This window comes from Nerophis ophidion, linkage group LG04, assembly GCF_033978795.1.
Source record: "Nerophis ophidion isolate RoL-2023_Sa linkage group LG04, RoL_Noph_v1.0, whole genome shotgun sequence".
In the NCBI taxonomy this organism is placed as follows: Eukaryota; Metazoa; Chordata; class Actinopteri; order Syngnathiformes; family Syngnathidae; genus Nerophis; species Nerophis ophidion.
In genome coordinates, this window is record NC_084614.1 from 5,342,480 (window position 1) to 5,367,845 (window position 25,366).

Here is a 25,366-nt window from a genome sequence, read left to right on the forward strand (position 1 = left end):
TGCAAAATTAGCTAAAAAAAGTTAGCATGCTAAACAGGTTAGCATGTGCCAACTACTAAAATATGATTTTGGACGTGTTTAACGACAAAATTGGCTTTAAAAAGTTGGCACTAAGTTTTATGACTCTAAGGTGCAAAATTAGCTAAAAAAAGTTAGCAGGAGCCAACTACTAAAATTTGACTCAGGGGTGTTTAATGACAACATTGGCTTTAAATAGTTGGTACTAAGTTTATGACTCTAAGATGCAAAATTAGCTAAAAAAAGTTAGCATGCTAAAAAGGTTAGCATGTGCCAAATACTAAAATTTGACTCAGGGGTGTTTAATGACAACATTGGCTTTAAATAGTTGGTACTAAGTTTATGACTCTAAGGTGCAAAATTAGCTAAAAAAAGTTAGCATGCTAAAAAGGTTAGCATGTGCCAACAACTAAAATATGATTTTGGGCGTGTTTAACGACAAAATTGGCTTTAAAAAGTTGGCACTAAGTTTTATGACTCTAAGGTGCAAATTTAGCTAAAAAAAATAAAGTGTAAAAAGGTAGCATGCTAACTTAGCATGCGTCAAGTACCAAGTTGCTATGTAGTCCACAAGTTGCAGACATTCTCCAGGTATGTTTTATGCTTTAAAAAGTGCATTCATTTGCATGCCAGGAACATTTGTATCTATGGCGCCAGATTTTGTTATTATCATCACACTTCAACATCTCTAACATGTAACCTGTCAGCATTGCACATGAAACTCCACTCCCAATGTTAACATAATATAAAAAGTACGTGTTAATTACGGTGTTGAATTTGCTCGAATGGGCGCGAGTGCGTAAAAATCCCGGAGGGGGACCGATTTGAAGGTGACACACTGACTTTTGAGCAGCGCCATGTCTTCCTGGCTGAGCTCCCTGAAGGCCTCGTCCGTGGGCGCGAAGACGGTGAAGGAGCCTTCCTGCTTCAGGAGCTCCGTCAGACCTGCCGTCTCCATCAGGGACAGGAAGACTCTGCACAAGACAGTTGGGGACTCACTCAAAAAGCAATAAGGCTTCTAGACCAGCATGCTGCCTTTCTTTAGTGGGGGAGAGACTTCCCAGGTTCCTCAAGAGGAGACTAAAATGCAAGATTAACCTTTTTTTTTTTTTTTTTACACAAAAAAAACAAACAAGTGTTGATCTTGGTTGCCCGTCTCTCATGCTTTTGGCGATCGAAACTGAAAGTTAACACACTTTCTTCTCCCTGCACCTGGTACGTTGTGACACCGTGGCATCTAGAGTAACACATTTAAAACATGTCAGCAAAATGTCATCATTTAAGGTGTGCCGCGGCATCATTTAATGTGGCCCGTTGCATAATTTAATGTGCGCAATTTAAGATGTGCCACTGCATTAATGTGGCCCTTCACATCATTTAAGGTGCGCCACTGCCTCGTTTAATGTGGCCCGCCATATAATTTGATGTGGCCCTCCACATAATTTAATGTGGCCCGCCGCTTCCTTTGAGGTGCACCGCCGCGTCATTTAATGTGGCCCGCTGCATAATTTAATGTGCGCAATTTAAGATGTGCCACTGCATAAACGTGGCCCTTCACATCATTTAAGGTGCGCCACTGCCTCATTTAATGTGGCCCGAAATATAATTTAATGTGGCCCGCCATTTAATTTAATGTGGCCCGCCATTTAATTTAACGTGGCCCTCCACATAATTTAATGTGGCCCGCCGCTTCCTTTGAGGTGCACCGCCACGTCATTTAATGTGGCCCGCTGCGCAATTTAAGCTGTGCCACTGCATAAATGTGGCCCTTCACATCATTTAAGGTGCGCCACTGCCTCGTTTAATGTGGCCCGCCATATAATTTGAAGTGGCCCACCATATAATTTGAAGTGGCCCACCATATAATTTAATGTGGCCCTCCACATAATTTAATGTGGCCCGCCGCTTCCTTTGAGGTGCACCGCTGCATCATTTAAAGTGGCCCTCCGAATCATTTATGGTGGCCTAAAGGGGGCCCGTCACATTTAAAATGTACCACCGCATCATTAAATGTGGCACGCTGCAAAATTTAATGTGCGCAATTTAAGATGTGCCACTGCATAAATGTGGCCCTTCACATTATTTTAGGTGCGCCACTGCCTCGTTTAATGTGGCCCGCCTTATAATTTAATGTGGCCTGCCATATAATTTAACATGGCCCTCCACACAATTTAATGTGGCCCGCCGCTTCCTTTGAGGTGCACCGCCGCTTCCTTTGAGGTGCACCGCCGCATCATTTAAAGTTGCCCTCCGAATCATTTATCGTGACCCAAGGGGGCCCGCCACATCATTTAAGGTAGCCCGCCACGTTATTCAATGTGGCCTGCCGCGACAATTAATGTGGCGTGTCACATGCATTAATTAAATGTTGGCCGCAACATTATTTAAGGTGCACCTCTACATCATTTAAGGTGGCCCTCCACATCATTTAATGTGCGCCACTGCCTCGTTTAATGTGGCCCGCCACATAATTTCATGTGACCCGCCGCTTCCTTTGTGGTGCACCGCCACGTCATTTAAGATGTGCCGCTGCATCATTAAGTGGCCCTCCGAATCATTTATTGTGGCCCAAAGGGGCCCGCCACATCATTTAAGGTAGCCCGCCACGCTATTCAACGTGGACTGCCGCAACATTTAATGCGGCGTGTCACATACATTAATTAAATGTTGGCCGCAGCATTATTTAATGTGGAACTCTACATCATTTAATGTGGCCCTCCACGTCATTTAATGTGCGCCACTGCCTCGTTTATTGTGGCCCGCCACATAATTTCATGTGACCCGCCGTTCCTTTGTGGTGCACCGCCACGTCATTTAAGATGTGCCGCTGCATAATTAAGTGGCCCTCCGAATCATTTATCGTGGCCCAAAGGGGCCTGCCACATCATTTAAGGTAGCCCGCCACGTTATTCAACGTGGACTGCCGCAACATTTGATTTGGCGTGTCACATACATTAATTAAATGTTGGCCGCAGCATTATTTAATGTGGAACTCTACATCATTTAAGGTGGCCCTCCACGTCATTTAATGTGCGCCACTGCCTCGTTTATTGTGGCCCGCCACATAATTTCATGTGACCCGCCGTTCCTTTTGTGGTGCACCGCCACGTCATTTAAGATGTGCCGCTGCATCATTAAGTGGCCCTCCGAATCATTTATTGTGGCCCAAAGGGGCCTGCCACATCATTTAAGGTAGCCCGCCACATTATTCAAAGTGGCCTGCCGCATGATTTAATGTGGCGTGTCACATACATTAATTAAATGTTTGCCGGAGCATTATTTAAGGTGGACCTCTACATCATTTAAGGTGGCCCTCCACATCATTTAATGTGCGCCACTGCCTCGTTTATCGTGGCCCGCCACATAATTTCATGTGACCCGCCGTTCCTTTGTGGTGCACCACCACGTCATTTAAGATGTGCCGCTGCATCATTAAGTGGCCCTCCGAATCATTTATTGTGGCCCAAAGGGGCCTGCCACATCATTTAAGGTAGCCCGCCACGTTATTCAACGTGGCCTGCCGCAACATTTAATGTGGCGTGTCACATACATTAATCAAATGTTGGCCGCAGCATTATTTAAGGTAGACCTCTACATCATTTAATGTGGCCCTCCACATCATTTAAGGTGCGCCACTGCCTCGTTTATTGTGGCCCACCACATAATTTCATGTGGACCGCCGCTTCCTTTGTGGTGCACCGCCACATCATTTAAGATGTGCCGCTGTATCATTAAGCGGCCCTCCGAATCATTTATTGTGGCCCAAAGGGGGCCCGCCGCATCATTTAAGGTAGCCCGCCACATTATTCATTTAACGTGGCGCGCCACATAGATTAATTAAATGTTGGCGGCAGCATTATTTAAGGATGCGCCGCTGCATTATTTAAGGTGGGCCGCTACATCATTTAATTTGGCCCTCCACATCATTTAAGGTGTGCCAATTCATCATTTAATGTAACCCGCCGCGTAGTTTAATGTGGTTTGCCACATCCTTTAAAGTGGCCCTCCACATCATTTAAAATGTGCCAATTCATCATTTAATGTAACCCGCCGCATAGTTTAATGTGGTTTGCCACTTCCTTTAAAGTGGCCCTCCACAATATTTAAAGTGTGCCAATTCATCATTTAATGTAACCCGCCGCATAGTTTAATGTGGTTTGCCACTTCCTTTAATGTGGCCCACCGCGTCATTTACGTGGCCTGCTGCACCATTTAATGTGGCCCGTTGCATAATCTAATGTGCACAATTTAAGATAAACAGCTGCATTATTTAATTTGGCCTACCACATCATTTAATGTGGCCCGCCAAATAATTTAAGGTGCACCGCCACAGCATTTAAAATGGCCCACTGCATTATTTAACGTGGCCCGCCAAATAATTTAACGTGCGCCACATAATCTTTAAAGGTGGCCCACCACGTCATTTAAGGTAGCCTGCCACATCATTTAAAGTGGCCCGCCACATTATTTGAGGTCGCCCGCCACTTCATTTAAGGTGGCACGCCACTTAATTTAATGTGGCACGCCGCATCCTTTAAGGTGCACCGCTGCAACATTTAACGTGGCCCTCCGCATCATTTAAAATGTCCCGCCGAATTATTTACCATTTAAGTGGCCCGTTGCATGATTTAATATGCGCAATTTAAGATACACCGCTGCATTATTTATATGGCCTGCCACATCATTTAATGTAGCCCGCCAAATAATTTAACGTGGACCGCCAAATAATTTAATTGTGGCCTGCCAAATGATTTAAGGTGCACCGCCACATCATTTAAGTTGGCCCACTGCCTTATTTAATGTGGCCCGCCAAATAATTTAATGTGCGCCACATAATCTTTAAAATTGGCCCACCACGTCATTTAAGGTAGCTTGCCACTTCATTTAAAGTGGCCCGCCACGTTATTTGAGGTCGCCCGCCGCTTCATTTAAGGTGCACCGCCGGCAAAATTAATGTGGCCCTCCGCGTCATTTAAAATGTCCCGCCGAATTATTTACCATTTAACGTGGCCCGTTGCATAATTTAATGCGCGCAATTTAAGGTAAACCACTGCATTATTTAAATGGCCTGCCACATCATTTAATGTAGCCCGCCAAATAATTTAATGTGGACCGCCAAAAAATTTAATTTGGCCTGCCAAATAATTTAAGGTGCACCGCCACATCATTTAAGTTGGCCCACTGCCCTATTTAATGTGGCCCGCCAAATAATTTAATGTGCGCCACATAATCTTTAAACGTGACCCACCACATCATTTAAGGTAGCCCGCTACATCATTTAAGGTCGCCCGCCACATCATTTAAGGTCGCCCGCCACATCATTTAATGTGGCCCGCAGCTTCCTTTAAGGTGCACCGCCGCAGCATTTAATGTGGCCCTCCGCCTCATTTAAAATGTCCCGCCGCAATTATTTACCATTTAACGTGGCCCGTTGCATAATTTAATGTGCGCATTTTAAGATAAACCCCTGCATTAATTAATATGGCCTGCCACATCATTTAATGTAGACCGCCAAATAATTTAATGAGGCCTGACAAATAATTTAAGGTGCACCGCCACAACATTTAAGATGGCCCACTGCCTTATTTAACGTGGCCCGCCAAATAATTTAATGTGCGCCACATAATCTTTAAAAGTGGCCCACCACGTCATTTAAGGTAGCCTGCCACATTATTTAAGGTCGCCCGCCGCAACATTTAAGGTCGCCCGCCACATCTTTTAAAGTGGCCCGCCACATTATTTAAGGTCGCCCGCCGCGACATTTAACGTGGCCCTGCGCCTCATTTAAAATGTCCCGCCGAATTATTTACCATTTAACGTGGCCCGTTGCATAATTTAATGTGCGCAATTTAAGATAAACCGCTGCATTATTTAGATGGCCTCCCACGTCATTTAATGTAGCCCGCCAAATAATTTAATGTAGCCTGCCAAATAATTTAAAGTGCACCGCCACATCATTTAATTGGCCCACTGCCTTATTTAAAGTGGCCCGCCAAATAATTTAATGTGCGCCACATAATCTTTAAAAGTGGCCCACCACGTCATTTAAGGTAGCCCGCCACATCATTTAAGGTCGCCCGACGTTTCATTTAAGGTGGCACGCCACATAATTTAATGTGGCCCGCCGCTTCCTTTAAGGTGCACTGCTCCATCATTAAGGTGGCCCTCCGAATCATTTGTGGTGGCCCAAGGTGTCATTCAAGGTGGCCCGCCACTTTCTTTAAGGTGAACGGCCGCATCATTTAACGTGGCCCTCCGCCTCATTTAAAGTGTCCCGCCAAATTATGTAGGTGCGCCGCTGCATCATTTAAGTTGGCCCGTCACGTTATTTAAGGTCGCCCGCCGCTTCATTTAATGTGGCACACCAAATAATTTATTGTGGCCCGCCGCTTCCTTTAAGGTGCACCGCTGCATCATTTAAACTGGCCCTCCGAATCATTTGTGGTTGCCCAAGGTGGCCCGCCACATCATTTAAGGTAGCCCGCCACGTGATTCAAGGTGGCCCTCCACTTTCTTTAAGGTGCACCGCCGCAACATTTAACGTGGCCCTCCGCCTCATTTAAATCCGCCTCATTTAAAGTGTCCCGCCGAATTATTCAGGTGCGCCGCTGCATCATTTAAGTCGGCCCGTCACGTCATTTAAGGTGGCCATTAAGGTGACAATTCCAACTTGGACCACGGCAAGAGTTGCAACGTAACGTGGTGCTTTCCATCGTTTTCGGCAGACTGCATTGCAAAAAGGATAAGAACACGCAGGACGGCTTCTCACTTAAAGCGTCCGTCCACCTTCAGGATCTGGTAGGTGGTCTTCTCCGAGGGTCTGATGATGGACCTGATGAGGTGGAGGACGCCGTTGCTTCCTTCCTTGCTGCCTCGCACCATGCAGGCGTTCTCGATGCACACCGCCTGCCGCCAAAAAAACACACACACCCGCGTCGGCAAGGACAAGACGGGCGATGCGGACCGAGGACCGGCCCCCCCCCCTTACCGTGCGGTAGATGAAGACCCGCAGGAACTTCCCGGCCAGCGTCTCCAGCAGCTGGCCATTGTAGAGCTGGCCCAGCGTGACCTTGAGCTTGAGGACGTGGTTCTGGAGGAGGAGCTTCAGCAGCGTCTGGTCCGTGGCCATCACCTCGTCTGACCAACACAGCTCAAAGGCGTGAACTCGCGCTTGGCGAGACGCTGAACAGAACACGAGAAAGAGAAAAAGTTCTCACTGGTGAAGGCGGCGTTGACGGGGGCGAGGAGCGTGTACTCCGTCTTGGGACCCAAGGCCGCGGCCAGGTCCAGGTCTGACACCATGTCGTGGAAGGTGCTCTGGGAGTCGCCCATCAGCTCCGTCACGTCCTTGGCTGGGAGACAACATGAGGACAATTTAAGCAACATGTCCATGAGTTTGAATCCGGGGGGTCCAAAGTGCGGCCCAAACATTTTTTTTTAGCATTCTAAAATTAGCATGCTAGGTATTTTTTTTTTGTGTGCGAATTTTGCAGTTATGCACTTTTTTTGTTAACTGGCGAATGATACCGGTTAGCATTAAAACGCTAGATTTTATTTTTAACTAATTTTGTAGGTACACACATATATTGAGGACTTGATGCATCCTAGCATTAGCATGCTAACATTAGAAAATTTACATACTTGCCAGACGGCACCGAGTAACAAAATCATCAATTTTCAGATAAAGTCCAACAAAATGAGCTAAAATGCTAGCATAAAGATTAGCATGCTAACATAGCAAACATTTGACATACCTGCAAGATAGCACCAAGTAAGAAAATCCACAATTTTTAGATAAAGACCAACAAAATTAGCTAAAATGCTAGCATAAAACATTGGCATGCTAACATGAGAAAAATGAAAATTCTTGCAAGATTGCACAAAGTAACAAAATCAGCAATTTTCAGATAAATTTAAACAAAATGAGCTAAAATGCTAGCAAAAAAACATTAGCATGCTAACATGGCAAACATTTGACATACCTGCAAGATAGCACCAAGTAAGAAAATCCACAATTTTTAGATAAAGACCAACAAAATTAGCTAAAATGCTAGCATAAAACATTAGCATGCTAACATGAGAAAAATTAAAATTCTTGCAAGATTGCACAAAGTAACAAAATCAGCAATTTTTAGATATAGCCCCCAAAAATTAGCTAAAATGCTAGCATAAAACATTAGCATGCTAACATGGGAAAAGTTAACATACTTGACGGATAGCACCAAGTAACAAAATCCGCAATTTTTAGATAAACATCAACAAAATGAGCTAAAATGCTAGCATAAAATATTAGCATGCTAACATGGCAAACGTTGACATTCCTGCAAGATAGCACTAAGTAAGAAAATCAGCAATTCTTAGATAAAGAACAACAAAATGAGTTAAAAAGCCAGCATAAAACATTAGCATGCAAGGTATTTTTTTTGTGTGTGCGAATTTTGCAGTTATACACTTCTTTTGTTAACTGGCGAATGATACCGGTTAGCATTAGAATGCTAGATTTTATTTTTAACTAATTTTGCAGGTACACACCTCAGTCATATATTGAGGACTTGATGCGTCCTAGCATTAGCATGCTAACATTAGCATGCTAACATTAGAAAAGTTTACATACTTGCCAGATGGCACCGAGTAACAAAATCAGCAATTTTCAGATAAAGTTCAACACAATGAGCTAAAATGCTAGCATAAAACATTAGCATGCTAACATGGCAAACATTTGACATACCTGCAAGATAGCACCAAGTAAGAAAATCCACAATTTTTAGATAAAGACCAACACAACTAGCTAAAATGCTAGCATAAAACATTAGCATGCTAACATGAGAAAAATTAAAATTCTTGCAAGATTGCACAAAGTAACAAAATCAGCAATTTTTAGATATAGCCCCAAAAATTAGCTAAAATGCTAGCATAAAACATTAGCATGCTAACATGGAAAAAGTTAACATACTTGACGGATAGCACCGTGTAACAAAATCAGCAATTTTCAGATAAACATCAACAAAATGAGCTAAAATGCTAGCATAAAACATTAGCATGCTAACATGGCAAACGTTGATATTCCTGCAAGATAGCACCAAGTAAGAAAATCAGCAATTCTTAGATAAAGACCAACAAAATGAGTTAAAAAGCTAGCATAAAACATTAGCATGCAAGGTATTTTTTGTGTGTGCGAATTTTGCAGTTATACACTTCTATTGTTAACTGGCGAATGATACCGGTTAGCATTAGAACGCTAGATTTTATTTTTAACAAATTTTGTAGGTACACAACTCAGTCATATATTGAGGACTTGATGCGTCCTAGCATTAGCATGCTAACATTAGAAAAGTTTACATACTTGCCAGATGGCACAGAGTAACAAAATCAGCAATTTTCAGATAAAGTTCAACAAAATGAGCTAAAATGCTAGCATAGAACATTATCATGCTAACATGGCAAACATTTGACATACCTGCAAGATAGCACCAAGTAAGAAAATCCGCAATTTTTAGATAAAGACAAACAAAATAAGTTAAAATGCTAGCATAAAACATTAGCATACTAACATGAGAAAAATGAAAATTCTTGCAAGATTGCATAAAGTAACAAAATCAGCAATTTTCAGATAAATTTAAACAAAATGAGCTAAAATGCTAGCAAAAAACATTAGCATGCTAACATGGCAAACATTTAACATACCTGCAAGATAGCACCAAGTAAGAAAATCCGCAATTTTTAGATAAAGACCAACCAAATAAGCTAAAATGCTAGCATAAAACATTAGCATGCTACCATGAGAAAAATTTGAATTCTGCAAGATTGCACAAAGTAACAAAATCAGGAATTTTTAAATATAGCCCCAAAAAATTAGCTAAAATGCTAGCATAAAACATTAGCATGCTAACATGAGAAAAATTAGAATTCCTGCAAGATTGCACAAAGTAACAAAATCAGGAATTTTTAGATATAGCCCCAAAAAATTAGCTAAAATGCTAGCATAAAACATTAGCATGCTAACATAGGAAAAGTTAACATACTTGACGGATAGCACCGTGTAGCAAAATCAGCAATTTTCAGATAAACATCAACAAAATGAGCTAAAATGCTAGCATAAAACATTAGCATGCTAACATGGAAAAAGTTAACATACTTGACAGATGGCACCGTGTAACAAAATCAGCAATTTTCAGATAAACATCAACAAAATGAGCTAAAATGCTAGCATAAAACATTAGCATGCTAACATGGCAAACGTTGACATTCCTGCAAGATAGCACCAAGTAAGAAAATCAGCAATTCTTAGATAAAGACCAACAAAATGAGTTAAAAAGCTAGCATAAAACATTAGCATGCAAGGTATTTTTTTTGTGTGCGAATTTTGCAGTTATACACTTCTATTGTTAACTGGCGAATGATACCGGTTAGCATTAGAACGCTAGATTTTATTTTTAACAAATTTTGTAGGTACACACCTCAGTCATATATTGAGGACTTGATGCGTCCTAGCATTAGTATGCTAACATTAGAAAAGTTTACATACTTGCCAGATGGCACAGAGTAACAAAATCAGCAATTTTCAGATAAAGTTCAACAAAATGAGCTAAAATGCTAGCATAGAACATTATCATGCTAACATGGCAAACATTTGACATACCTGCAAGATAGCACCAAGTAAGAAAATCCGCAATTTTTAGATAAAGACAAACAAAATAAGTTAAAATGCTAGCATAAAACATTAGCATACTAACATGAGAAAAATGAAAATTCTTGCAAGATTGCATAAAGTAACAAAATCAGCAATTTTCAGATAAATTTAAACAAAATGAGCTAAAATGCTAGCAAAAAACATTAGCATGCTAACATGGCAAACATTTGACATACCTGCAAGATAGCACCAAGTAAGAAAATCCGCAATTTTTAGATAAAGACAAACAAAATAAGCTAAAAAGCTAGCATAAAACATTAGCATGCTAACATGAGAAAAATTAAAATTCTTGCAAGATTGCACAAAGTAACAATATCAGCAATTTTTAGATATAGCCCCAAAAAAATGAGCTAAAATGCTAGCATAAAGCATTAGCATGCTAACAGTGGAACAGTCAACATACCTTCCAGATGGCACCAAGTAACAAAATGCTCAATTTTTAGATAAAGACCAACAAAATTAGCTAAAATGCTAGCATAAAACATTGGCATGCTAACATGAGAAAAATTAAAATTCTTGCAAGATTGCACAAAGTAACAAAATCAGCAAGTTTTAGATATAGCCCCCAAGAAATGAGCTAAAATGCTAGCATAAAGCATTAGCATGCTAACAGTGGAACAGTCAACATACATTCCAGATGGCACAAAGTAACAAAATGCTCAATTTTTAGATAAAGACCAACAAAATTAGCTAAAATGCTAGCATAAAACATTGGCATCCTAACATGAGAAAAATGAAAATTCTTGCAAGATTGCACAAAGTAACAAAATCAGCAATTTTTAGATATAGCCCAAAAAAATGAGCTAAAATGCTAGCATAAAGCATTAGCATGCTAACAGTGGAACAGTCAACATACATTTCAGATGGCACCAAGTAAAAAAATGCTCAATTTTTAGATAAAGACCAACAAAATGAGCTAAAATTCTAGCATAAAACATTAGCATGCTAACATGGGAAAAGTTAACATACTTGACAGATAGCACCAAGTAACTAAATCAGCAATTTTTAGATAAAGATAAAAAAATGAGCTTAAATGCTAGCATAAAACATTAGCATGCTAACATGGCAAACGTTGACATTCCTGCAAGATAGCACCAAGTCACAAAATCAGCAATTCTTTGATAAAGACCAACACAATGAGTTAAAATGCTGGCATAAAACATTAGCATGCTAACATGGGAAAAGTTAACATTTTTGCAAGAAAGCACCAAGTAAAAAAATTAAATCTTGGATGAAGACCAACAAAATGAGCTAAAATGCTAGCATAAAACATTAACATGCTAACATGGGGAAAGTTAACATACTTGACAGATAGCACCAAGTAACAAAATCAGCAATTTTCAGATAAAGATCAACAAAATGAGCTAAAATGCTAGCATAAAACATTAGCATGCTAACATGGCAAACGTTGACATTCCTGCAAGATAGCACCAAGTAACAAAATCAGCAATTATTTGATAAAGACCAACAACATGAGTTAAAATGCTAGCATAAAACATTAGCATGCTAACATGGGAAAAGTTAACATTCTTGCAAGAAAGCACCAAGTAAAAAAATCTGCAAATCTTAGATGAAGACCGACAGCAATTTTTAGATAAAGACCAACAAAATTAGCTAAAATGCTAGCATAAAACATTGGCATCCTAACATGAGAAAAATGAAAATTCTTGCAAGATTGCACAAAGTAACAAAATCAGCAATTTTTAGATATAGCCCAAAAAAATGAGCTAAAATGCTAGCATAAAGCATTAGCATGCTAACAGTGGAACAGTCAACATACATTTCAGATGGCACCAAGTAAAAAAATGCTCAATTTTTAGATAAAGACCAACAAAATGAGCTAAAATTCTAGCATAAAACATTAGCATGCTAACATGGGAAAAGTTAACATACTTGACAGATAGCACCAAGTAACTAAATCAGCAATTTTTAGATAAAGATAAAAAAATGAGCTTAAATGCTAGCATAAAACATTAGCATGCTAACATGGCAAACGTTGACATTCCTGCAAGATAGCACCAAGTCACAAAATCAGCAATTCTTTGATAAAGACCAACACAATGAGTTAAAATGCTGGCATAAAACATTAGCATGCTAACATGGGAAAAGTTAACATTTTTGCAAGAAAGCACCAAGTAAAAAAATTAAATCTTGGATGAAGACCAACAAAATGAGCTAAAATGCTAGCATAAAACATTAACATGCTAACATGGGGAAAGTTAACATACTTGACAGATAGCACCAAGTAACAAAATCAGCAATTTTCAGATAAAGATCAACAAAATGAGCTAAAATGCTAGCATAAAACATTAGCATGCTAACATGGCAAACGTTGACATTCCTGCAAGATAGCACCAAGTAACAAAATCAGCAATTATTTGATAAAGACCAACAACATGAGTTAAAATGCTAGCATAAAACATTAGCATGCTAACATGGGAAAAGTTAACATTCTTGCAAGAAAGCACCAAGTAAAAAAATCTGCAAATCTTAGATGAAGACCGACAGCAATTTTTAGATAAAGACCAACAAAATGAGCTAAAATACTAGCATAAAACAATAGCATGCTAACATTGGAACAGTCAACATACTTGCCAGATGGCTCCGAGTGTTGAAATCAATTAGCATGTTAGCGAGACATGTGGACAAAACGCAGGAAGTGAAAAGTAAAGAAAAATGTGGCAACTTCAACAACACCCACTTTTCTTGGAAGACTTTTTACAAAACTTTGGAGTCGGTCCGTGGGAATTTTTGCCGTATGAGCGCCTCCATCCAGTAAGTGTTCCCCAAGCAATTAAAACTTGTCCAACATGTCTTGCTGAGGGGAGGACTCAAATGCCCCCTGTTGTGCGGAACATTTGAATAATGTCTTTATAAGATTGCTCCGCTATTGTTGCTCACCTTGTTCACGTGTTTTGCTCTCCTGGCTCTCAACCAAGGCGGACACTTCCCCTCCCTCTCCCCTATGCTTTGCCTCTTGGTCTAAGAGCTTCTCTTTTGCACTGTCCTCCAGAATTGTAAACATGGAAATGGACCAACTCGTAACTAAACTGACAAGATCTTCTCGACAAGAAGCTCGGGTTCGGGGGAACCTGCCGGTGCTGACGGCAGGTTCCCCCGAACCCGAGCTGGATCCATGAGGGACTCTTGGGAGAAAGTGGCGGGTTGTGAGCCTGGCGTGGGTTTTTCCGTTAAAGACATTGGAGATACATCCGATTGTCCCTTTTGGGGTCGCTGGAGCCTATCTCAGCTGCATTCGGGCGGAAGGCGGCGTACACCGTGGACAAGTCGCCACCTCGTCACACGTCCAACACAGATAGACAGACAACATTCACACACTAGGGACCATTTAGTGTTGCCAGTCAACCTATCCCCAGGTGGGAGGAAGCCGGAGTACCCGGAGTGAACCCGCGCAGTCACGGGAAGAACATGCAAACTCTACACAGAAAGATCCCGAAATTGAACTCAGGACTACACAGGACCTTCGTATTGTGAGGCAGATGCACTAACCCCTCTACCACTGTGCTGCCCCTATTGGAGATAAAGTATCTCTCTATTTGGAACTGTGATAACTGGTCATCTGATTGGACTGAGCCTTGCCCTGGTCTACGGAGAAACTCGGACGACGGTGGTAGCTGTTCAAGGAGCCCATAGGCTCCCAGTCATGACGGGTCGGGCAAATTTGATAACATCTTGGAGAAGCAAGGCCAAATTATAATCAATTCAAGGGCCAGAACGGATACCTAAAGCAGAACAACCATTGGAATTTGTTTGCTCACCCTAACCAATACAATCCCTGTCTTTAATTCGACTCCCTCGGCAATGGTCTGTAAACACCCCAGCGGCAGACCTTTTGTATTCCCTTCCCCCTTCATTAAAGACATCTGGGATGTGGACTCGGTCTCGTGATATCCCCACCCCTTCACCGTTTTAATTATGATTGACTAACAAGCAGTCCCCTGAGGTCGGGCTGTAGTCCGTCCCCGGATCGATTCAATCCTGTGTTGAATCTTCCCCGAGTTGGGCACCAGCACCTGGTCGATGAGGTGGATGACTCCGTTGGTGGTGACGATGTCCTTCTTCAGCACCATCTTGACGCCGTTGACCGTCAGGTTGTCGCTGTGGCAGCCGACTTCGATGTAGCTGCCCTCGGCCGTCTCGTGCTGCCCCCATTGGAGGTACAGTATCTCTCTATTTAAAACTGTGATAACTGGTCATCTGATTGGACTGAGCCTTGCCCTGGTCTACGGAGAAACTCGGACGACGGTGGTAGCTGTTCAAGGAGCCCATAGACTCCAAGTCATGACGGGTCGGGCAAATTTGATAACATCTTGGAGCAGCAAGGTGAAATTATGATCAATTCAAGGGCCAGAACGGATACGTAAAACAGAACAACCATTGGAATTTGTTTGCTCACCCTAACCAAAACAATCCCTGTCTTTAATTCGACTCCCTCGGCAATGGTCTTGACAAGACCATGCTGTAAAAACCCCAGCGACAGACCTTTGTATTCCTTTCCCCCTTCATTAAAGACACCTGGGATGTGGACTCTGTCCCGTGATATCCCTACGCCTTTGCCGTTTCAATTATAATCGACTACCAAGCAGTCCCCTGAGGGCCGGCTGTAGTCCGCCCCCGGATCGATTCATTCCTGTGTTGCATCTTACCCGAGTTGGGCACCAGCACCTGGTCGATGAGGTGGATGACTCCGTTGGTGGTGACGATGTCCTTCTTCAGCACCATCTTGACGCCGTTGACCGTCAGGCTGTCGCCGTCGCAGCCGACCTCGATGTAGCTGCCCTCGGCCGTCTCGTACGCGGTGCCCGCCATGATGGCCTCGGCGCACTGGACGCTGGTCAGCAAGTGGTAGTTCACCAAGGCTGCGAAGGTTGGCAAAGCAGAGCCCGCAGTTAACGTCGGCTGACACGGCCCGGGAAATAAAGAGGCACTTCGTAAGAGTGTATACACACGAGATTGCAGTACTTGTCGCCAAAAGGAGCAGTGAGAACCACACAGATTTGATCGGGACATGAAAAACAACCCCGCTTCCAAGGAGAGCCGTCGGCCAAACGTGACAGAATCGTCTCCAGAGGACTTGACTCAGCCAAACTTGGCTGAAGCTTCCTGGCTGACCGACAACTAAAGCTGTGACTTAATACTTGACGGTCTGCCACGTTAGACACTTGAATCCGCCTTGTTCCTCCTGCTGTTTGCTAACGATGACAAATGTTCTCATAGACCGCTGCTTCTCAAACAGGAATACAAAACCTGTTTCTATTTGAGTTGGGAAATCGTGTAAGATGTAAATAAAAACAGAATACAACGATTTGCAAATTCTTTTCAACCCATATTCAATTGAATGCGCTACAAAAACAAGATATTTGATGTTCAAACTCATAAAGGTATGTCAACCCACATCTGAGGTCCTCTCCAAGGTTTCTCATAGTCAGCATTGTCACTGGCGTCCCACTGGATGTGAATTCTCCCTGCCCACTGGGTGTGAGTTTTCCTTGCCCTTTTGTGGGTTCTTCCGAGGATGTTGTAGTCGTAATGATTTGTGCAGTCCTTTGAGACATTTGTGATTTGGGGCTATATAAATATAAAATCAGAATCAGCACCTCCAAGTCCGAGTCCATGGTTCTCGCCCGGAAAAGGGTGGAGTGCCATCTCCGGGTTGGGGAGGAGACCCTGCCCCAAGTGGAGGAGTTCAAGTACCTAGGAGTCTTGTTCACGAGTGGGGGAAGAGTGGATGGTGAGATCTACAGGCGGATCGGTGCGGCGTCTTCAGTAATGCGGACGTTGTACCGATCCGTTGTGGTGAAGAAGGAGCTGAGCCGGAAGGCAAAGCTCTCAATTTACCGGTCGATCTACGTTCCCATCCTCACCTATGGTCACGAGCTTTGGGTCATGACCGAAAGGATAAGATCACGGGTACAAGCGGCCGAAATGAGTTTCCTCCGCCGTGTGGCGGGGCTCTCCCTTAGAGATAGGGTGAGAAGCTCTGCCATCCGGGAGGAACTCAAAGTAAAGCCGCTGCTCCTCCACATGGAGAGGAGCCAGATGAAGTGGTTCGGGCATCTGGTCAGGATGCCACCCGAACGCCTCCCTAGGGATGTGTTTAGGGCACGTCCAGCTGGTAGGAGGCCACGGGGAAGACCCAGGACACGTTGGGAAGACTATGTCTCCCGGCTGGCCTGGGAACGCCTCGGGATCCCCCGGGAAGAGCTAGACGAAGTGGCTGGAGATAGGGAAGTCTGGCCTTCCCTGCTTAGGCTGCTGCCCCCGCGACCCGACCTCGGATAAGCGGAAGATGATGGATGGCTATATAAATAAACATTGATTGATTGATTGATTGATCACCAAACCTATGTAAGCATCAATATATACTTAGATGTTGCAGAAAAAAGACCATGTATTTTTTTAACCGATTTCCAAACTCTACATGGGTGAATTTTGGCAAATTAGCGATGACGTCACCCAGGTAACACACCCGCCATATTCATTTTCACATTACAAAAACACCGGGTCTCAGCTCTGTTATTTTCCGTTTTTTCGACCATTTTTTGGAACCTTGGAGACATCATGTGTTGTCGGAGGGTGTAACAACACTAACAGGGAGGGATTCAAGTTGCACCACTGGCAAGAAATCTGCCGCCAGACCCCCATTGAATGTACCAAAGACATGGCACAGAGACAGACATGGCACAGAGATGTATGGATAACCTGCAGATGCATTTGCAACCATTAAGTCAACGAAATCACAAAGGTGAGTTTTGTTGATGTTATTGACTTATGTGCTAATCAGACATATTTGGTCGCAGCGTGACTGCCAGCTAATCGATGCAAACATGCTACGCTAATCGATGCTAACATGCTATTTACGCTAGCTGTATGTACATTTGAAACTGGATACCCACATTTAATGTGAAACAAACACTTACCAATCGACGGATTTAAGTTGCTCCGGTGTCACAAGATGCGAAAGTCCTGATCGTTTGGTCCGCACATTTTACCGGCGATGCTAATAAGGCAGCCGTGCTATGGGCCACTTCATTAGGTACACCCACGCTATGGCCGAATAGCGTCGATAGCTATTCGCTCAATAGCTTCAATTTCGTTTTAGCTATCTGCCTCCATACTCCGACCATCTGTTTCAATACATGCGTAATCTGTTGAATCGCTTAAGCCACTGAAATCCGGGTCTGAATCCGAGCTAATGTCGCTATATCTTGCTGTGGTAACCGCCATGTTGTTTGTATAGTGGTTTCGAAGATGGCGAAAATAAGGCACTTTAAAGCTTTATTTAGGGATATTCCGGGAACCGGTAAAATTTTGAAAAAAAACCCTCAAAAAAATACAACAAGCAACTGGGAACTGATTTTTATTGTTTTTAACCCTTTTGAAATTGTGATAATGTTCCCCTTTAACAATGAGCTCTTAAAATGAAGGTGCAGAAATAAGGAATATGTAAGAAATGCTTCATAAAGTGTAAGAAAATAGTACGAAGTGCCATCCATTTACTTCTTCCGCCTATCCGAAGTCGGGTCGAGGGGGCAACAGCCTAAGCGGAGAAGCTTAGACTTCCCTCTCCCCAGCCACTTCGTCCAGGTCTTCCCAGGGGGATCCCGAGGCATTCCTAGGCCAGCTGGGAGACATAGTCTCCACACCTTGTCCTGGGTCTTCCCCGTGATCGGGCGCACTCTAAGCAACTCCCTAAGGAGGTGTCTGGGGAGCATCCTGACCAGATGCCCGTACCACCTCATCTGGTTCCTCTCCATATGGAGGACTAGCAGCTTTACGACTAGTTCCTCCCTAAATTACAGAACTTCTCATCCTATCTCTAAGGGAGGCCCCGCCACCCGACAGAGGAAACTCATTTCGGGCGCTCGAACCCGTGATCTTGGCCTTTCGGTCATAACCCAAAGCTCATGACCATAGGTGAGGATACGTAAATCCACCGGTAAATTGAGAGCTTTGTCGATGGATCTATGCGGATAGTGTGAGATTGTAAACATAAAGAAATCTGAGAAAAACTATTTTCTGCAGAGTGGTGTGGTATTAGCGGTCTTGCCATGCATCACATACAGACCACATTGGTCTGACTACGGTCCCTTTGAACATCCATCCATCCATCTTCAAACGCTTATCCAGAACCGGGTCGCGGGGGTCAACAGCTCCAGCAGAGACCCCAGACTTCCCTCTCCAGACCGCAGAGACCCCAGACTTCCCTCTCCAGAGCAACATTAGCAACTTCCTCCTGGGGGATCCCGAAGCATTCCCAGGCCAGAGAGGAGATGTAAACCCCCCATTTGGACCTTGGCCTGCCGCGGGGTGTCCTCCCAGTGGGACGTGCAACGAGGACTTCCCTAGGGAGACGCTCGTGAGGCATCCGCACGAGATGCCCGAACCACCTAAGCTGGTTCCTTTCCAAGCGAAGGAGCATCCGCTCTACTCCGAGTCTCTCTCGGGTGACTGAACTTCTCACTCAACCTTTAAGGGAGATGCCAGCCACCCTTCAGAGGAAACTCATTTCGGCTGCTTGCAGTCCCTTTGAACAATTTATTCACTTTGACTTTCTCTTTTCACTCCATGCAAAGAATCAACCAGACTTGATAGTTGATACCTGATTGGCTGTTTTCTTTCCCCCTTACTGATCAGTGATCACTACCTGGTTACCAGAGAGCAAACGCCTTTGTTGATGCAACCAACCTGGCTTCTCAACGTCCGGTTTCTTCCGGCGAAGAAAAACAAGTCACGGAACGTTTTATCCAATGCATTTTTAAAAATGTTTATATCAGTTTAATCTTAAAACTCATTTGTATACTCTAGCCTTTAAATAAACCTCCCTTTTAGACCAGTTGATCTGCCGTTTCTTTTCTGCTATGCCCCCCACTCCTTCATGGGAGGGCACAGGTGCGGTGGCCACGGATGAAGCGCTGGGTGGACCACTCGTCCGTGCATTGACTGGGGACGTCTATGCGTTGCTGACCTGTCTCCGCTCGGGATGGTCTCCTGCTATGGACTGTACTCTCATTATTATGTTAGATCCACTATGGACTGGACTCTCACACTATTATGTTAAATCCACTATGGACTGGACTCTCACTATTATGTTAGATCCACTATGGACTGGACTCTCACTATTATGCTAGATCCACTATGGACTGGACTCTCACGATTATGTTAGATACACTATGGACTGGACTCTCACACTATTATGTTGGATCCACTATGGACTGGACTCTCACACTATTATGTTAGATCCACTATGGACTGGACTCTCACACTATTATGTTAGATCCACTATGGACTGGACTCTCACTTTTATTCTAGATCCACTATAGACTGGACTCACACACTATCATGTAAGATCCACTATGGACTGGACTCCCACGATTATGTTAGATCCACTATGGACTGGACTCTCACACTATTATGTTAGATCCACTTTGGACTGGACTCTCACACTATTATGTTAGATCCACTATGGACTGGACTCTCACACTATTATGTTAGATCCACTATGGACTGGACTCTCACACTATTATGTTAGATCCACTACGGACTGGACTCTCACACTATTATGTTAGATCCACTATGGACTGGACTCTCACTTTTATTCTAGATCCACTATAGACTGGACTCACACAGTATCATGTAAGATCCACTATGGACTGGACTCTCACCCTATAATATTAGATCCACTATGGATTGAACTCTCATACTATTATGTTAGATCCACTATGGACTGAACTCTCAATGTTATATTAGATCCACTATAGACTAGACTCTCAAGATTACGTTGGATCCACTATGGACTGGACTCTCACACTATTATGCTAGATACACTAGGACTGGACTCTCACTATTATGTTAGATCCTCTATGGACCGGACTCTCACTATTATGCTAGATCCACTATGGACTGGACTCTCACACTATTACGTTAGATCCACTATGGACTGGACTCTCACTATTATGTTACATCCACTATGGACTGGACTCTCACACTATTATGCTAGATACACTAGGACTGGACTCTCACTATTATGTTAGATCCTCTATGGACCGGACTCTCACTATTATGCTAGATCCACTATGGACTGGACTCTCACACTATTACGTTAGATCCACTATGGACTGGACTCTCACTATTATGTTAGATTCACTATGGACTGGACTCTCACTATTATGGTAGATCCACTATGGACTGGACTCTCGCAATATTATGTTAGATCCACTATGGACTGGACTCTCGCAATATTATGTTAGATCCACTATGGACTGGACTCTCACTATTATGCTTGATCCACTATGGACTGGACTCTCACACTATTATGTTAGATCCACTATGGACTGGAATCTCACACTATTATGTTAGATCCACTATGGACTGGACTCTCACACTATTATGTTAGATTCACTATGGACTGGACTCTCACTATTATGTTGGATCCACTATGGACTGGACTCTCACTATTATGCTTGATCCACTATGGACTGGACTCTCGCAATATTATGTTAGATCCACTATGGAATGGACTCTCGCAATATTATGTTAGATCCACTATGGAATGGACTCTCACACTATTATGTTAGATCCACTATGGACTGGACTCTCACTATTATGCTAGATCCACTATGGACTGGACTTTCACACTATCATGTTAGATCCACTACGGACTGGACTCTCACTATTATATTAGATCCACTATGGACTGGACTTTCACAATACTATGCTCGATCCACTCGACGTCCTTGCACCGGTTGCCCAGGGCAAGGTCCCCACATCTGCGGTCCCCTCCAAGGTTTCCCATTGTCCCATTGGCTTGAGTTTTTCCTTGCCCTGATGTGGGATCTGAGTCAAGGATGTGGCAGAGGTGTGGACCGAATGCAGGAAGTAAAGAGAATGGGACATCTTGAATAACTTCTTGGAAGACGTTCTACAAAACTTTGGAGACAGTCTGGGGGATTTCTGACATCCAAAAACTGTTCCCCAACGGTGGAAGCAATTAAAGACCGGTCCAACACGTCTTGGCGGAGGAATCAAAGGTCCCTGGTTGTGCATCAAGTATGTGACGTTGGGACATTTGTTATTTAAGTTATGACCCACACTTTCAGACCAGAATATCGATATCAGCCCGAACCAAATCTTGAGGCCCCCAAAGAACCCCACCCTTGATCTTTGTGAAAGTCTGAACAACGCCTGTTGTTGTGTAGGTTTGTCCACCTTTGGACTGAGTAAATGTCCAAGGACACAACACAATGTGCTTCCTATATTTTTTCCTGCCATTTAGGTTCCGGAAGAGGAGGTACCAGGAACTAGACCTCCAAGGGGGACAAAAGTAGATGAGGAGGGCGTCCAGTTTAGAGACTTTGGACAGTTTGGTCTCCTCTGTTGTCTGTACTTACGCTCTTTGTGTGGAATAATTTCAGTAGTCCTCAATCAATCAATCAATCAAAGTTTACTGATATAATCCTAAATCATGAGTGTCTCAAAGGGCTGCTCAGATCCCACATCAGGGCAAGAAAAAACTCAACCCAATGACAGACCTTGGAGGGGACCACGGATGTGGGGACCGACCTGGGCGACCGGTGCAATGGACGTCGAGTGGATCTGGTAAAATATTGTGAGAGTCCAGTCCATAGTGGATCTAACATAATAGTGTGAGAGTCCAGTCCATAGTGGATCTAACATAAGATTGTGAGAATCTAGTCCATAGTGGATCTAACATAATAGTGTGAGAGTCCAGTCCATAGTGGATCTAACATAATAGTGTGAGTCAAGTCCATAGTGGATCTAACATAATATAGTGAGAGTAGAGTCCATAGTGGATCCAGCATAATATTGTAAAAGTCCAGTTCATAGTGGATCTAACATAATATTGTGAGAGTCCAGTCCATAGTGGATCTAACATAATAATGTGAGAGTCCAGTCCATAGTGGATCTAAGATAATATTGTGAGAGTCCAGTCCATAGTGGATCTAGCATAATATTGTGAGAGTCCAGTCCATAGTGGATCTAGCATAATATTGTAATAGTCCAGTCCATAGTGGATCTAACATAATATTGTGAGAGTCCAGTCCATAGTGGATCTAGCATAATATTGTAATAGTCCAGTTCATAGTGGAGTTAACATAATAGTGTGAGAGTCCAGTCCATAGTGGATCTAACATAACAGTGAGAGTCCAGTCCATAGTGGATCTAGCATAATATTGTGAGAGTCCAGTCCATAGTGGATCTAGCATAATATTGTGAGAGTCCAGTCCATAGTGGATCTAACATAATAGTGTGAGAGTCCAGTCCATAGTGGATCTAACATAATATAGTGAGAGTAGAGTCCATAGTGGATCCAGCATAATATTGTAAAAGTCCAGTTCATAGTGGATCTAACATACAGTAATAGTGTGAGTCCAGTCCATAGTGGATCGAACATAATATTGTGAGAGTCCAGTCCATAGTGGATCCAACATAATATTGTGAGAGTCCAGTCCATAGTGTATCGAACATAATATTGTGAGAGTCCAGTCCATAGTGGATCCAACATAATATTGTGAGAGTCCAGTCCATAGTGGATCCAACATAATATTGTGAGAGTCCAGTCCATAGTGGATCTAACATAATATTGTGAGAGTCCAGTCCATAGTGGATCTAGCATAATATTGTGAGAGTCCAGTCCATAGTGGATCTAGCATAATATTGTAATAGTCCAGTTCATAGTGGAGCCAACATAATAGTGTGAGAGTCCAGTCCACAGTGGAGCCAACATAATAGTGTGAGAGTCCAGTCCATAATGGATCTAACATAATAGGGAATTTGTAGAAACAAAAACAAAAAAAATGGAACATTTGTTGTCCCAACTAAAAGGAATATTTTGACGTTGTAATGGTTGGACATTGTTGAAAAATGTGGATTGAGAAAACTTTCCAGGAAGAGGTGAAACCAGCGCTTTGGAAAACCAGAAAACTCGGGAAGTTCCTGGAATTTGTTGATCGTCCAAGGTGAGTGGCGCGTGTGGATGGTGAATTGGTGCGAAATTGTTGAGAAATGATGCAATTTCGAAAAATGGCACATTCATTTTCAATGGGAAAAAAGTCCGATAAAACACGGGATTCTGGGTAATTAGGGATTTTTAAATGTTATTCCTTTTAGGTTCGATTCCCGGTTGAACCGAACATTTTGATACTCGAATGAAAACTGTGGACTGCGGCGGAATAATAACAACAGATGATTTTTTTTGTGTAAAATTGTAATTGTGCGAATGTCGGGGAGTCGCACCATGACCGTGAACTGTACCGACCACTGCCAAAGTGGTGTGGAGAACCAGGGCAATCGTACCAACCACTGCCAAAGTGGTGTGGAGAACCAGGGCAACTGTACCAGCCCCTGCCAAAGTGGTGTGGAGAACCAGGGCAACCGTACCAACCAATGCCAAAGAGGTGTGGAGAACCAGGGCAACCGTACCAACCACTCCCAAAGTGGTGTGGAGAACCAGGGCAACCGTACCAACCAATGCCAAAGTGGTGTGGAGAACCAGGGCAACCGTACCAACCACTCCCAAAGTGGTGTGGGGAACCAGGGCAACTGTACAAACCAATGCCAAAGTGGTGTGGCGAACTAGGGCAACTGTACCAAACACTGCCAAAGGGTTGTTGCGAACCAGGGCAACCGTACCAACTAATGCCAAAGTGGTGTGGAGAACCAGGGCAACCGTACCAATCAATGCCAAAGTGAGGTGGAGAACCAGGGCAACCGTACCAACCAATGCCAAAGAGGTGTGGAGAACCAGGGCAACCGTACCAACCACTCCCAAAGTGGTGTGGAGAACCAGGGCAACCGTACCAACCAATGCCAAAGTGGTGTGGAGAACCAGGGCAACCGTACCAACCACTCCCAAAGTGGTGTGGGGAACCAGGGCAACTGTACAAACCAATGCCAAAGTGGTGTGGCGAACTAGGGCAACTGTACCAAACACTGCCAAAGGGTTGTTGCGAACCAGGGCAACCGTACCAACTAATGCCAAAGTGGTGTGGAGAACTAGGGCAACCGTACCAATCAATGCCAAAGTGAGGTGGAGAACCAGGGCAACCGTACCAACCAATGCCAAAGAGGTGTGGAGAACCAGGGCAACCGTACCAACCACTCCCAAAGTGGTGTGGAGAACCAGGGCAACCGTACCAACCAATGCCAAAGTGGTGTGGAGAACCAGGGCAACCGTACCAACCACTCCCAAAGTGGTGTGGGGAACCAGGGCAACTGTACAAACCAATGCCAAAGTGGTGTGGCGAACTAGGGCAACTGTACCAAACACTGCCAAAGGGTTGTTGCGAACCAGGGCAACCGTACCAACTAATGCCAAAGTGGTGTGGAGAACTAGGGCAACCGTACCAATCAATGCCAAAGTGAGGTGGAGAACCAGGGCAACCGTACCAACCAATGCCAAAGTGGTGTGGAGAACCAGAGCAACCGCAACAAACGATGCCAAAGTGGTATGGAGAACCAGGACAACCATACAAACCACTCCCAAAGTGGTTTGGAGAACCAGGGCAACCGTACCAACCAATGCCAAAGTGGTGTGGAGAACCAGAGCAACCGCAACAAACGATGCCAAAGTGGTATGGAGAACCAGGGCAACCATACAAACCACTGCCAAAGTGG

The 25,366-nt window shown here is 43.5% G+C and overlaps 1 protein-coding gene across 2 annotated transcripts in view; it reads right to left on the bottom strand.

Moving 5' to 3' along the window:
* Positions 1 to 25,366, bottom strand: part of LOC133550788 (periostin-like) — a 92,740-nt gene that overhangs the window by 32,192 nt on the left and 35,182 nt on the right. For both annotated transcript variants that reach the window (XM_061896826.1, XM_061896827.1), the window contains exons 9-13: positions 15,376 to 15,588; positions 7,236 to 7,370; positions 7,007 to 7,155; positions 6,788 to 6,924; positions 862 to 992 (exon numbers count right to left, since the gene is read on the bottom strand). In XM_061896826.1, the coding sequence (XP_061752810.1) occupies positions 862 to 992; positions 6,788 to 6,924; positions 7,007 to 7,155; positions 7,236 to 7,370; positions 15,376 to 15,588 (765 nt within the window). The remainder of the gene's footprint in view (positions 1 to 861; positions 993 to 6,787; positions 6,925 to 7,006; positions 7,156 to 7,235; positions 7,371 to 15,375; positions 15,589 to 25,366) is intronic.